The 15,702-nt window shown below is 44.5% G+C and overlaps 1 protein-coding gene across 2 annotated transcripts in view; it reads left to right on the forward strand.

Annotated features, from left to right (window-relative positions):
- Positions 1-656: 656 nt before the first annotated feature.
- creb5b (cAMP responsive element binding protein 5b) overlaps positions 657-15,702 on the forward strand; it is a 33,199-nt gene continuing 18,153 nt past the window's right edge. Inside the window, exons 1-4 of one of the 2 annotated variants that reach the window (XM_071900474.1) lie at positions 657-728; positions 1,154-1,247; positions 2,712-2,833; positions 4,326-4,477. In XM_071900474.1, the coding sequence (XP_071756575.1) occupies positions 675-728; positions 1,154-1,247; positions 2,712-2,833; positions 4,326-4,477 (422 nt within the window). In that variant the 5' untranslated portion in view covers positions 657-674. Of the gene's footprint in view, positions 756-1,153; positions 1,248-2,711; positions 2,834-4,325; positions 4,478-15,702 lie in introns of both variants that reach the window. The other variant, XM_071900473.1, reaches the window with a different exon arrangement.

Raw genomic sequence — 15,702 nt, forward strand, 5'->3', positions numbered from 1 at the left:
ACTGCGATTTGTCTGGCACTTGAAAATACACTGCCCCCTCTCAAAAAAGTTATTAGATGAGATTTAAGTGTCTGTTCTTGTCTAAAATTCAATATGTCTCACTGCATACCCAAATTGGTGAAAATTGATTTTTAAATTACTGTAGGATAACAGTCGGATAGGCTAGACCAGAGGCCACAAGATTAGCCAATAGTAATTAAAATTTTTAAGGAGGGCCACATTCATCCATAGCAATATATTGTTGTTGTTGTTGTTGTTTTTATGAATGGCTGTTATAGCCTATATCACTACAAGAAAAATAGAATCCACATTGTAATAAAAAGTCCAACCATTAGTGTGGACTATTTAGATCTTTCACCACATGCAGTGAATGAAAATGTGGCAAATGAAGCTCGTAAAATGATGCACTTCAATTATTGCATCCAGCGTTTGCGGGCCTTTAAAACCCGAAACTTTGCCCTTGATGCCATTTCAACGGATTCTACATTGCTGCGGGGTGGGAATGCTGTATGTTTATTACTGAAAATAACCATTGAGCTATTTTCAGGTGCATTGGCAATATTCTGTCTAGAATAAAACAATGTGTGCTGGCGGGTAAACTCAAGTCATTCACTTCCCCTCCTCGTTTTCCTCCTTGCCTTTGTTTGTAGTTTTATGAGGAGTTGGCTGGAGTGATGAACTCAGAGCAGGAAAGGCCATTCGTGTGCAGCGCTCCTGGCTGTTCTCAGGTGAGTGTGTCAAGACAGGACCACACCGTGTGTGTGTGTGTGTGTCTGTGTGTGTGTGTCTGTAATATGAAGAGGAGTACGTTGAGGAGGCCTGGGGAGTAGGTTACTGCCTCACGCAAAAGGGAGAAACAGAATAGCATGGAATTGAGTGAAACACTAACTGTAAATAAAGCTGCTTTTCTGCTGCAGGTGTAAAAAACCTAGAGAAAGAAATGTTTTTTGAAGTCAGTACAGCAGCTGTCGCTTTTTTGTAAGGATGCACTCTAGAGATGAAAAATGACGGCGAATGTTATTTTGGTTTAAGCCTCCAGTTTATGGGTTCTTTTGACAGTATTATAATAGAGTCATAGAACATTGTATTTCCCTTTTGTACGTATGGTTACGATTCTTTTCACGCTCTTTTTTTTTGTTTTCTTGCTCAACAGCGATTCCCCACGGAGGACCATCTGATGATACATCGACACAAACATGAGATGACTCTTAAGTTCCCCTCCATAAAGAATGACAACATGTTATCAGGTGAGTTACAGCTACATCAATACAGATTCACGCTATCTCAGCAGGGCACACAGGGGACTCGTAGTTTGTTTGCAGGTGTGTGCAGCAGTGACTCATGCTCAGACACACCTGTCTATCATCAGAAAACTTTACGGCGTGTCTATACAAGTTGTTTACAGTAATGTAAATCATATGACGCACGTTACCTCGCAGCTCAGCTATATTCAGTGCATGCCGCTTCTGCACACTTCAGCAGCACAAAGAGACGCTGACGTATGACTAAAAGAAATTAGCATGTTAAGCTAAATGTCCTGCCAAGGTAACATTTCTCTTCCTCGCTGCTTTGCGTGATTTACATCCTCTCAAGATCAGAGCTCTCATTAGTCTGGAGGAGGTGGGAGAGGTGGTTCACCGCCATTATGAGGGGGGGGGGGGGGACAAGGTGTAGCTCAGGTGACATGTTGATCTACATGAAACATTGATCTACAGTTCAAAGAAACATCACATTTATAGATTGTGTACAGCACCTACAAGTGTCACCCCAAGGCCAAACCATAACTCTAGTCCTCTGTTCCTCGACATGGCTCTGCAGCAGCGGACTAGGGTACACAGCGCTCTAGCCACGCTGCTGAGATTGTGTCTTCTTTATTATTTACACTCAGTGGACAGCGGGATCGGATTTTCTAGGCCGGGTGTCCTTATCCCCCGTTATCTGAGTTACAGCTCTGACCATTTCTCTTATTGAGACCTTGGACCCAGAGGATAAAATAGTCAATGGTTATAAGTCACATTGCTGTTAGAACTCGGTAACATAACTTCAGCTGGTCACCAAAAGACATTTAAGCAGTCTACTCCTTATCTTTTATCTTGATATAATTGCGCACCTAAAGTTTATCTCCTGTTCATCTTCAACTGAAAATTGACACTGCCCTCTTTTTTTACCAATAGAGCTTGAGTTAAGCTCTCAGCCTCCCAAATGGGAAAACTATATTTTGGGCAAAACTGTATTTTGGGTACACAGGTCATGATGAAAGTTTGAGTCAATCCCCAGTCTAGCTAGAATGGATAAACAGACCATGAAGTATGCTTTTAGCCTTTGAAACGGGCTTGATCCTAAAATCACATTCAACTGTCTGAAACCTGATCTGTGCGCACCCCCCACAAAGTCAAGTTGAATACCATGGCTTGACTGAGCTGAACAAATGAGACCCCCTTGCAGTAGGTGGGATCTGGACTTTATCAACGCAAATGGCTCTGTCAAGGCTAGTATCTCTCTCTAACAGTATGAAAGTAATGGAGGGGGTTTCAATAATCATTATAAATGCTTATCAACAATGTACATGGTGTGGCACAGGGTATTAGTCTCTTATTTTGCATACTACTATATTCCTTGTGCTATGTTCTTGTATGTACAGCCTGACAAATAAACACTATTGAGAGTAACTGGTTTTGAAGCTGGACTCATGTGTCTTCCTTGATTCCCAGACCAGACGCCCACACCGACACGCTTCTTGAAGAACTGCGAGGAGGTGGGACTGTTCAGTGAGCTGGACTGCTCCATTGAGCAGGAGTTTCGCAAGGCCCAGGAGGAGGAGGACAACAAACAGGTACTGGAGAGTAGAGAGCACAGCTCAGCCTGGGGAAACCCAAGGTGAGCCCGCAGCCGGGGTGAGGTCAGATGGCTGTAAACTGTGTTGTCCCTTGTTATCTTGTGCCGTCATCAGTCATTCCACTAACCACAGCCCACATGCTGCGAACAGATACACACACTTTTCATAGACCCAAAACACTTAGGGCACGGACTCACATAACCACACACTGCTCATTTGCCAAAAAGCAGATAACCACAGGTATGTATACACAACCGACTGTCTTGCCAAATTTTCTCTTTCTTGTACAAACAGGATAGTCATATGTTACGTTTCCAGCCCTCACTGTGTCCCAGACACCATGCGCCCCATCCCCATCGGTCTTGTTGACAGTGACAGACAGGGCCGGCAGGTGGAGATTTCTCACCCACCACAGGTGAGGGGAGAGGAGATCAGGTTCTCCACCTGTAACTTCAAACAGCTCTCCAGTCACCTCTCAGGCAGGGAGTCTTATTTCCTCCCAGACGCAAAGATTGACCCCTGGGAGACAACTTTTGTGACAGCAATACAAGACTTTGCCAGACAGTCACGCATATGCAGCCTGTTGCGACCTCAGCAGAGTCTCAAAGCGGCGAGGTCTGACAGACGGGTGATCATTTATGCATTATGGATCCGCCCTGCATGGGGCACCTCTACCTGGAACACGGGTGCTAGTCAAATCACCACAAGACAGACTGCTTATCTAATGTCTGGAGAGATGCACATGCATGCTGGAGCTGCGCTGTCGTCTGGGTGGTTTGGCTCTGGAGCTCGTCTGCGCTCAGGTCAGCCACGTCTAGCCTCCCCAGCCTGTGTGGTTTATGATGGGAGGCTCTGCTAAGTCAGCAGGAGGCGAGTCAGAGCAAGACTCTCTGGGAGTGCATAGCACAGGCAAGAAAGATAAGGAGTGCTGGCTTGAAAATTCAAGGAACAGCAGTTGTCCCATCAATAGAAAAAATGCAGTCATATACAGACACCCTCATACCAGTAAAAGAGTGATTGCTTTGGCTGTATTGATAATCTTTTAATTTCTTTATGGTCAATATCTGATGTTAGGTAGACCACAGGTATTTTTGGTGGCTGTTTTAGATTTGGCTTTTTGGTATGAAAGCCAAGACATGTTTGTGAGGCTTAGGGATATATTTTCACTTACAAGGTTATTTTGGAATATATTTGCCATTACTTGTACCAAGGGCAAAATAAACAAACTATCCTGCTGGGTAAATAACAATAAGGAAACCTGGTCTTCATTAGGCTCTCCATTTTTCCCCACCTCCACTTAGGAAAAGTCAGTGGATGATAGTTTACATAGTTCCTCATTACACATTCAAGCTGGCTGTATGGAGCCAAGCAGTTGTAATGCTTGAGTTGTGCTGAACATACAACTTGCCGGAGAAAAAAAAGTGATACTCTTTGACAGCTTCTAACCGTGTATACTCTTCTCACTCTTCTCTCCCCTCCCTTACTGCAGAGCATCTCACTACACGGCCAGGCAGGCCAGCACCAGCAGTCCCACGCACGGATGGCCAACCACGACACCAGCATAGTGATCCAGCAGGCGCTGCCGTCTCCTCAGTCCAGCTCCGTCATCACTCAGGCTCCATCCACAAACAGACAGATAGGGTGAGTGAGAACCAAGAGAGCAACAGCAAGATATTACTGACTTGCATCTACTTTGGACTGCATATGAAGAGAATGTAGGTTTTATTAGATAAGTGGCAGAAAGAGAGGGAATATTCTTGTGTTTTTATCTCTGTGTGCCGTGACACTGACTTTTTTGCTGTCAAATGGTTGAGCCACTGTTAAGAGCTGATGATGGTCTGAAAATTGTCTGAGAAGCACAGTGACAGGAGTGTGTCTCCTCACCTCAAGTGTGCCCCCGTTATAGCGACAGCCTTAGGCTTGGCCTGGTCCCATTGTCTCCGTGCTGATTGTCATCCCTCTGTACTCTCTGAGGTAATGTCAGTGTTTCGTTACATTCGGAGCAGTGTGTGGGGCTGGCGATTCATGTTTTGCTGTTCATTCAGCATTGTCCCACAGCAGAGCATGTCAAGAGGGTCCCAGAGGACGGGATGAGGTCATCGCCGAGGCCTCGGCCGTGACTGCTTTTACAACGGTTTAGCGTTTCATGCTCTAAAATAGTCCCTTTCACTGTATGGGAATGGTGACCACAGCCTTAGAGCTCTGTTTCCCTGCCATTTTTCACTGCCGTGCCACAGATGTAATAACAGCAAGCCGTACGATGCGATGCTCTGTCAGGTTTTTACTGCTTGTGTGTAGTTGCCATGGATTTGTTCATAGAGTTTAAAGCGTTTACTCTTGTATTTTTGTTGCCAATCGCAGTCCTCATCAGACCTTGTACTGAAGGACTCATATGTGGTAAATTTGGTGTGGGTGTGTCAGGCATTGATTTTATAAACCCCACCAACCCCCACGGGGCTAGCTTTTTGTGGGTAACGCCTTTCTTGTGTTTGCCTTCCTCTGCTGACCTGTGCCTAGTTTTTGTCTTTATATATCAGTAACATAATCAGGACCTGGGCTGTTCACGCATACACATACGCATACACATACACATACACATCTCTTTCACTTCTTCACTTCTTTATACATGTAAATATGCAATGACACAAATTGTATCCACAAACTCTTAGTTTCAGTATCATCACCAATTACAGAAGGCTTTAATTCTATAATTAATGATGATGTAACTGTGCCTAGTTTTAAGCCTACAGTGTCGAATTCTAACACAAGTTGGACTTAAAATGCATGTTGCCTTCAAACTTGTGCCAGGCTGTGTTACTGTAAACCAGGCCTGTGGCAAGCTAGTTGGGTGTTGAGATGGCTCAGTGTTAGGCCTGCGCTGTGTTGAGGTCGTCCTGTGTAGATTTACAGCTTGAGGAGCTAGTGAATATTGGATGGGAGGCCCATCACTAAGCCTGACTGACACCCCGTCAGGCTCTTTGTCCAGGACAGGGATGGAATTTCATCCACTTGGAGGAGCAGCAATCACTGCCAGTAACAGAGACTTTGCCGGGCCTGCTTCACCTGAGTTTACCTGTCATTAAAAACTCCTCACTTTGCCGAAGCACAGACTCCCCACTTCACCCTCTTCATAGTCCTTTACAGTCACAGATCCTTCACTGACTTGCTGAGAGACTGGTGGTTTTAATGCTTGCACACAGTAAAAAATATTTTGTGATAATCAGAGGTGGTATGGCACGTGGTCGTGGTTTCCAGCCACAGACTGGCTTATAAGCACCAGCGACAGTTTTCTGTTGCACGTTATTTGAAGCAGTACTTGAGGCTGTCTGCACTAGTCAGTGCACTATCAGACCTACAGTTGCATATATATGATCATAAATCCTGAAAATGAAGGGACAAAGCCAGGATTACTCAGATCTATGACAAGAGGGAGAGACAGACATTGTATTCCACAGAATTACCTGCTGGCTGTAAGACCAAGAGAAGTGCAGAGAGGGGGTTGCCCAAACTGTACAGGAGTCAGTTGTTTACAACGACGATGGAAGCTTATCACATGAATAGGAAGGCCCGTCTGGATGAGTAGATTCACACGACAGACAACTGATCTGGAAATGTTCACATCAGTGGGAAACTGGGTTGAGGAAACCCCTTTACTGAGAAACAGTGGTTCCACAGGAAGCCATTAGGGCAGCTGAAGGCTCTGTGCACAGGGTCTCTCCACAGGAACTTCCTACTCACACAACAGGCCGGACACTTCACAAGCTAGCTGTGCTCTGCCCAGGTTGATAAAGAGCTAGTCAGCCTACTGGAGGTCAGATGAGTGGTTCCCTATGCCTGTGATAAGTCTTTGTTGTCCTGTTAAGCCACCTCAAGTGTAATTGATGTAATATGGTTTGATTTGCCATGTCTGAAGAAAAGCCAATCGTGCCGTAGTAGAAGTTGTTCCTTTAACCCACAGTGGGAAATTCCTTTATTGTGCGCATGTTTATGCATAGTTTTAACTGCAGTAACTTGAGAGACAATTCAGAGACAGTTATCCATAGCAAGAATGGACAGGTTTGGGTATGTGATTGTTGCAGACTTATAAAGCTTTTTAACTTGACACACTTTGTGGAGCTCTGTGGAGCAAAGATCTCGCTGAGTGAAGAGAAATCACCAGGCAAAATCAGTTTAATCTAGGTTCCATCTGTTTTCTCGGTTCTCGGCCCTGCTGAACGCGCAGCGTGGAGCATCCAATGAATTAGGATAACAAGTCATTTTCATTGCTCCACAATGTTTACTAAAGAGCTTTGAGGCTTGGAATCAATTAGGATTGGCTTTCCTGAAGTCCATTTACTTTAGGGTTGAGCTGGGCCTGCAGCTGTGAAACCTGAGGACCTCTCTCTCTCTCTCTCTGCTCTGACAGAGTCCCTAAACAAGGCCTTTGGGGAGCAACACTGACACAAACCAGTGTTAAAACTAGGCATAAGAAACAGCCAGCAGATCTTAATGTCACGGCTATCATTATCATACAAAGGGAAGCGGCGTCCAACAGATTTGAATGCTCTCTGCTTTAGAATTATAAACATCTGGTCCTGAGTTATGTCAGAGTTAAATGTGTTGGACGTAGCTAGTCAACCATGTGAGATACAACATTTCGTAGAGACCTCAACCTTTTGACTCGTAAGAGGAGATGTGGGGGTAGGTGGGGTAGGTGGGTGGGGGCACAAAGGCACTGAAAATGACATTCTTCTATTCTGGTTGAGTAGAGGAATTCAATCCAATCATTTCCATTACAAAGCACAACCAACCTGAAGGCAACTGGGTTACGTGAAGTCTGATTACAGTACAGATGTAATAGAAGACCCAGTCATCAATGTCTGTTGATGCAGCATTTAAATATTTTTCTCAGTTTTGGCTGTGTAGACTTAATCACCTTAGGAACAGGTGCTTTTATTGTATGAGGACACTTCAACTTTCTCTTGAATAGTTTGAATGATAAACTCAAATGTGAATTTCCTAGGAATTTTGAGGATTGCAGCACACTAGTATAAAGGTAATCTCTGGTTTGAGTTGAGAGTCAGATCATTTGAACCTGACCTTTGAACCTGAGATTCCATCTTTAGTCATTTTTGCTTTCTCATCGCCTAACAGAGACAACCTTCTTCGATATTTCCTAGAATTAGACTCACTTCAAAATACAAATCCATTGACACCAATAGCTTTCAATCTTGTGCAAAGCTGAAATAAACAATTTGTGTTTCTCTTACTTCAGTGGTCCACTGTACTCATTTTTAATTTGTATGCCTAGAATCTTATACACAACATTAGCATATTTCTTTAATATTTCTAGATGAAGGATTTTTGTCTCTGAACTTAAATAAGCCTTGAGGTCCGAGTGCTTCATATGGCATGCTGCCTGCAACATTAAGTGTTATGCTCTGAAGGAAGTCAATTGGTGCTTTTGTTTCCTTGCTGCTTAAAATGCACAATATTTTTCACACCTCTCAGAGCCATCAGCCTCTTGTGGTCCTTGTCTTGGCTTGTATAAGGGAAGTAAGCAGAAATAGAACTTGGGCTTCATGCTCTCTAAACCACACAGTATCATACATGGCCTGAGTGTCAAGTGACAGAGCTGCTTTGGTCTCCATGTGTTTCTCCACAATATGTTGGTGATATGCTGAAGATTTTGTGTGGGATACCGCAGTTTCTCACCTGCCTCGGTGCTGAGAATTTTTTTTAGCTGTAAACCAGTAAAACTATTACTTAGATTTGTCTCTCAAAGAGTTTGACAAAGCCCAATTAGATGTCCTGTTGCTTAACAAAAAATAAATCATCATCATCACAGCGCACCATGGTCCCTCACCAGATATGATTCCAAAACACGCAGCTGGGTTTGTACCAAAGAGTGTTTTCTTTCTCAAAAGCTTAAAGCAAATGTGAATATCCTGAGAAAAAAATAACACAGTTTCTTCTGTGAACAATCTGTCAAATATATCTTGATTCTGACATGATCAAGTTCTACCAGCTGGTTATATGTATTAGACACCTACTGACAACCATTTCCACAAATTGCACTACCATCCACTGATGATTTTGATTCCAGATTCCACATTTTCACAAATTGCATAACACTTTTTTCCACACACAGACATGATATATGAAATGACTGTGTCTGTTGTATTTCCACTGCTATTGTGCCAGTGTCAGAACAGAGAAGTCATTGCACTGGCGAGAGTTATGTGCTTTTCATGTTTCCATGGGCAAGCTCTGACCTCATGATCCTCACAATTTAAACTAAACTTCCTTTATTATTGTTTATGATTAGATTGGATTTAGAGAATGGGTGATAAGGAGGGAGGTCCGTCCTGAGTGCAGGGGCCCTGGACGGCCGCAAAAATGCCTGGGGTGCCCTCCTGCTCCTGCTTGACAATGCCCTCGCCCACTGGCTAATGAGCAATGGTCTTTGAACCGTGTGTGTGTGTAAACTGGGGGGGTAACCAATCCAGATAGAGTAGTAGGCAGGTACAGAGAACGGAAGAGAAAAACAAAGGTATATGTGATGAATTACAAAAAAACGGAAAGAGCGAGAGAGAAAGAGAAAGAGAGAGAGAGAGAATGCAGGATGTACATCTGACCTGAATTAAGATGAGCTCATTGTGTACTGCAGTGGGTTTAATAGTGCGTTTGTAGAGGAACGCCCAGACTCTGTTCCCTCTCATTCCAGCGGGTCTGTGTCATCCCTGCCCCGGGGCCACCACACATGCAGGCTCCTGCACAAGCAACTCACACACACAGGGACATGCCTCACAGCTCCGGGGAGCGCAGGGATCATAGGACAGGGAAGTGTGGAAGAGGGGGGGATCAGAGGTGGATGGAGGAGAGGAAGAAGGGGATCAGGGGTGGACGGAGGAGAGGAAGAGGGGGGATTGGAGGTAGATGGAGGAGAGGAAATGAAGGATCAGGAGGGTGGAGGAGAGAAAGAGAGGGATCAGATGTGGACAGAGGAGGAGGAGAGGGTCTCAGACGAGGATGGTGGAGAGGAATACGGAGACCGGGAGGGTGGAGGAGAGGATAAGAGAGAGGTCTGGACAAGGAAAGGAAAAGAGAGATCATGTTTGGATGGAAGAGTGAATGAATGGGATCAGGAGGATAAAGGTGTGGGAAAAACTGGGTCTGTGTATGGAGACCAAGGAAGGAAAGTTAAGATGAAGACAGGATGAAAGAGAGAGAGACAGAGAGAGAGAGAGAGAGAGAGAGAGGAGGACCTGGGTGAGACCGATGGTGGAAGAGAGGAATCAGGTGGCTGGATGAGAGGAAGAGAAGTTATCTAGAAGTGGGTTAAGGACGAGAGGGACAAAAATGGAATTCAGAACAGAGAAGTTAAAAAATAGACAGGTTATACAAGATGACGAGCGGGTCGTGTAATAAGTAACGGGAGAAGGAGCAAAGTATCACTGAAAGTGAAACGGGCACAGTATGCCAAATGTTACAACACCAGTCAGGCGCTGTTGACAGATGCCAGCTTGTAATAAGATGACACAGTTAGTTGTTGCTGATGAACTTTTCTGATCCACTGCTGAAAGGAATGTACTCTAGTTTTGTTGAACGTGAGAGATAATCCAACTCCACTCTCCTTAACCAATGACATCTCTGGTTAAACAATCAAACCAATATGATTATTTTATAATTTGCTGAAAGGGAATGAATACCGCTATAGACACTCTGTTGATGAGTTTCAACAGAGTGAAACGTTCCCCACCATTCCTTAACTGTGATTTGGCATGGTTTAAGTCATGTGTAGACTCCCTGATGTGAGGACACCCCATCCCAGATCCATCCCACCATCTCTCACAGTGTAGCACCCTCCCAGCATCCATCCCTCCTCTACCCCGCTAATAAAAGTCAGCCTGTGTCGTAACCCATTAGGGCTGATTTATTTGATCAGATTCGTATTATTTCCTCAGTCCAAACCCCATGGCACTCTCCTCCCACCAGTGATTAAAGGCAGTAAATCAGGGGCAGGTCCTGTGTAGTGTTTACTCAGAGAGCCAGGCAGCTGCAAGCTGTTTGAGGCCCTTGTTTCTCCCTCTGTTTACCTCCGTTCCCATGGCGACTGCACCACCGTCTCCCGAGCGTCTGGAACTTGGCCCTGGGCTGTTTTGGTTACATTCGAAAGTTTTTAGCTGCTGTGTCTACCCAGAGCTAGCAGTGACTTCACCCAGCGAGGAGTGAGTGCAGCGATGTTGGACGAGTGAAGGAGGGAAAGAGAGGGAAAAGAGAGAGGAGGAGAGGAGGGAGGGACGAAATCTGGGGGTAGGCAGGCAGAGGGTGGGGGGAGGGCGAAAAGCCAAGAGCATTACATCATTGCTGGAGCAGAGTCAGAAGGGAAGGATATGAGTCAGTGGACTGACTGCACTCTCTCTCTCTCTCTCTCTCTCTCTCTCTCTCTCTCTCTCTCTCTCTCTCTCTCCCCCCCCCCTCTCTCTCTCTCCTCTCACTCTCTCTATTGGATGGCAGCCAAGCCCCTTGTGTTCAAGTCCCCAGTACTTGAGTTGGAGTTGGGACTGTGGGGATTGGGACAGTAAAGCTTAGTGTGTGTGTGTGCAGACTACAGGATTTGTAGCTTAGAGCAAGTAAGTCCAGAGGGGCTTGAGTTGGGGTGTGGGCACCCTGAGGGGTCCAAAAGAGAGTTATAAAGGATTAACAGTACAATGACTGGTTGTCAATTCTACACCAAGAAAAAAAAAAACTTTGGTGGTTGTGAAGGGGGAGAACTTTGGAGAAATAGACTATGGAACAAGAGATAAAAAGCAAGAGAGGGAGACTGGGAGGAGAGAAGGGCTTGCAGTGATGTCATGGTGGAGTGGGGGTGGGGGGGTGGAGGGGGGCAGATCGGGGGGATTGGAGGGGGAGCTGGGCTGAGAGCGAGGCACTCAGTAATGTGAGAGTGCAGGGTCAGGACTGCAGAGTGTCTACCTGCTCTCCCCCGGGGCCCACAGCCCAGGCTATTATCAATCCCCTCAGTGGAGCCACAGCCTGTCATTATTCACACACACACACACACACACACACACACACATACACACACACACACACACACACGCACGTGTTCGCTCATTCACACACAAATTCATGAACATACATACACTGGCACACACATGCGCAGTTATTCACACACACATGTACAAACACTCTGGACATGAATCCACTAATCCAGTTTACAGTCTGGTGCATAATGTATACAGAGGCAAACAGACACAAACACAAACTAGCAGAAGAGAACTAAACAGGAGCGACCCATGTGGAAAGGTTTTGTGAGAAATCCAATCGAATGCTTCTGTGAATTATATGGAAATTATAAATCCTGCATCACAAGCTAAAGCAGAAATGGTGCATTCTTTTACATCGTGTCATGTATGTCAGAAGCATAAATTATGTTGCTCGTGTAATGCACAGACAACATTAATGAAATATTTATCATATACAAATCAATAAGAGAGTGGTGTCTTCTAAAGGAAAGTGGCCACATGCATATGATAAATTTCAAAAATCTCTTTACCTGGCATCTGATACATTAACTGAAACACTATGCTACTATGCCAGTCACACTTACTGTGATAGCAGCTTCTTGCCTGCATTCAATATTAAATGTCCTCATTTATCAGCGCAGTCAGCACAAGGCTAGAGTTTAACTCCAGGAGAAGTGCTGTCAGTTAGATGTAGATGGGTTTTTTTTCTCCCACTGGGCATGCAGGTTGTGTTTTGGTGTGTGTGGTGGTGACAGGCACAGTGTTCTGCCTGCTGCCCTGCTGCAGGTGAGCAGCGCTAACAGACGGGCAGTGCAGTGGAACCTGCAAGGGCTTCAAAGAAGCCTTTCTTCTCTGGAAAGCCAGAGCCTGAGCTGCCACAACCAATGACCTGTCTCTCCTGTTCCCTGGCTGTTAAAAAAAACACTGACCTCTGCCAGGTTATTGACTGCTGAAAGTGGCACTGTGTTAGTGCATCATGTTGTATCATCTTGAATAAGGACAGGCACACAGGAAAAACACAGATTTTCATCTTTGTCCACAGTTTTTTTGTCATCAGGCTACAGGCGTATTTCACTTTCCTAAAGAGAGCAGCAACACGTTGAGAGCAACCAATTTATCTGTCAAACTCGTTGTTGAGTTTTGTGAGTTATTTTTATTGTCCAGGCAAGGTTCATACACACGTTTCTGCAACACATTGCTTCACACTCACATAGTTACACTTAGTTAGCCAGTACAGTTGGCTACTGAGCAACTCCACTTGGGCAGCTGGGAGTTAAGTGCCTTGCTCATGAGCACCTTAACTGTTATTCCTGAGAGAAGATGACAGTGTTTTTTATTTACATCCCCAGCCCAGATTTCCTCAGCCATTCCATGGATTTAAACCAGCGGCCTTATGGCAGGAGTCTTATTCCCCGACATGTTGACTGCCACTGCCTCATGATGGTTATTTCATCCCCCTGAATATTGGCAGAATATGAATTCAGAGAGAACGTTGCTGATGTAGTGTGCAGCTACACTGCATACCTCATTGTACTTTCATGGCTTTTCCCATGTGGAAATGTTTGCATTCGCAGTGTTGCTCAGATGTCACATGTGCTGCTGAATGAGTGTGATTGTGATAAATTGGAATGTTAGACAGAAATGACACATAGTCAGGATGGTAATGGTCCTGTGTGCTCGCCTGTGTGCGCAGCAATCTAAATGTCTGGAGCGTAAATGCACATATTTAGGTCTGGGAAAATACAGGTATTTATTCAGGTGGGGGACCGCTTGGTCTGTTACACCCCCACCTGGCCGTCACTCCCTCACCACTCGCTATTACGGTAATCCCAGCTATGATGTGGTCAGTGATTGCATTAACCCATTTAACATGGCTATCCCAAATGCTTCTGGTTGGCACTAATTGGTGAATGTTGGTAAATGGAAATGGACCTTTAGTGACTGGTGAGTAACAGCATTGATGATACTGATTATTGGAGAATCATATAGTGAATGTTGGTGTTGTTTAGACTGTAGGGACTGGATAGTTACTGTAGGCATGTGGGTGTAGCAGGACCATGCAGCTGGGAATCGGTGCTCTTGCAAGAAGGGATTTGGTGGCAGTTGTATAAATGATGTCACCCCGTGCAGATGGAGCGGTCTGGGTGTTTAGATGGCTGCAGCCCTGAGCCAGTGACTGAGACAGGACTGCTGTCAATAGTTTAAGCATAGCCTGGGCCTCATCTGTACATGTGATTTATTGATGTGGCCGTGAGTGTGGATAGGCCCGTTGGTCCGCACACGCTTTAGTGGTTACTGAGGGAGATTTCCCCAACGGGGCTTCCACCACTGTAGCAAATTCTAAATGCGATTCTCATCATGAACATATCATGTGGCTGTTATGACAAAAAAATATTCATTCATCATCATCATCATCATTCATCCATTGTACTACATGAGCTAGACTTGTTTAAAGTGCATCCAACAACTCCCAAGATTCCTCAACTTTCAACTCTGCAGATTGGATGCATAACCATCCACTGTTTTTCATCCTTACTTTGTTGCAGCACAAACAAGGACAGACTAAAAGAGAAGAGAGGTGAGGATAGCCTGTGCTCTGAAATTGTACAAATTTGGAATTGATAAATATGTGGAATTACTAAAGATGCCAGGCTTTCTTTAGTGATCTCATATCGAAGAGTTGCCATAGTCCAAGGCTTCTTTTCAGTGAAATAGACTCTGTCATCGGCCCCTCCCCCAGTCATGGTACTGAAACCACAACAGAGATTTGGGAAGAGTTTGTGAAGACCATTTTTTACTAAAAGGTCTGAGCACATAAGGCTTCAACTCCTCTGAACCTGGACTTATATGTTAATAGGGAAATTCCTGTAGTTTTGAACATGCTGTCATCACTACCAGAAACTGAAACTTGTATGAAGTTCACCAACAAGGAGGGGAAAAGTCCCCTTGTTGTTCCTACAAAACTCCTGAAAGAGGTCCTTAACACAGTTGGTCCTCGTATTTTATTAATTATCAATAGCTCTCTGGCAACTGTACTTTCCCGTCTGTTTTTACACATACAGTAATTCAACCGCTCCCTGAAAAATTGAGTCTAGATCCCTTAATTCCCAGCAACTCCAGGCCTGTCTTCAAGCTTCTGTTTTTATCTGATGTTTTAGAGGAAGTTGTTTCAAGCCAACTAATAGCTGTTTTTGGATCAAAACAACATTTTTGAGCAATTCAGGTTTCCCCATCAGGCAATGTATAGTACAGGGCCTGCCCTCATTAAAGTAACCAATAACCGATTAGCAGCAGACTCGGGTGAAAGTTCGATTTGAATCATTTTAGATCTTAGTGCAGCCTTTGACACTGTAGGCTATGCGATTTTAATTGAAGTTAAATTCTGGGTTGGCAACAAGAACAAATCTCGCTCGTACCTCTCACACAGGACTTTCTCATCACAACTGGAAACTCTTCTTCTTCTTCTTCTTCTTCTCCTCAAGCTTCAATTTTAGGCCCCATCCTGTTCTCCATTTACATACTCTTACTAAGCCATCCATAAAGACAATATTTCCTTCCATTGCTACACAGAGGATATACGTATATATAGTATCTACCTCTGAAACCCAGTGAGTTGATTGGCCTAGCCGCTCTGAAGGAATGCCTCAGTGATGTAAAGTGCTGGTTGTTGCAAAATTTTCAACAGCTAAATAAAAACAAATCAAAGTTTTGTTTCCTTCCCAACTAGGCACTCTGTCAGCCAGTGTGAAGCCAGCCACCAGATATTTGAGTGTAATTTTTTATGCTGACTTAATTATTGATAAAGAGAGTGGTGCAGTCTTAACTTCATTCAGTTGAGAACAACTTCCAAAACTG

Source organism: Centroberyx gerrardi, chromosome 12, assembly GCF_048128805.1.
Source record: "Centroberyx gerrardi isolate f3 chromosome 12, fCenGer3.hap1.cur.20231027, whole genome shotgun sequence".
Classification (NCBI taxonomy): Eukaryota; Metazoa; Chordata; class Actinopteri; order Beryciformes; family Berycidae; genus Centroberyx; species Centroberyx gerrardi.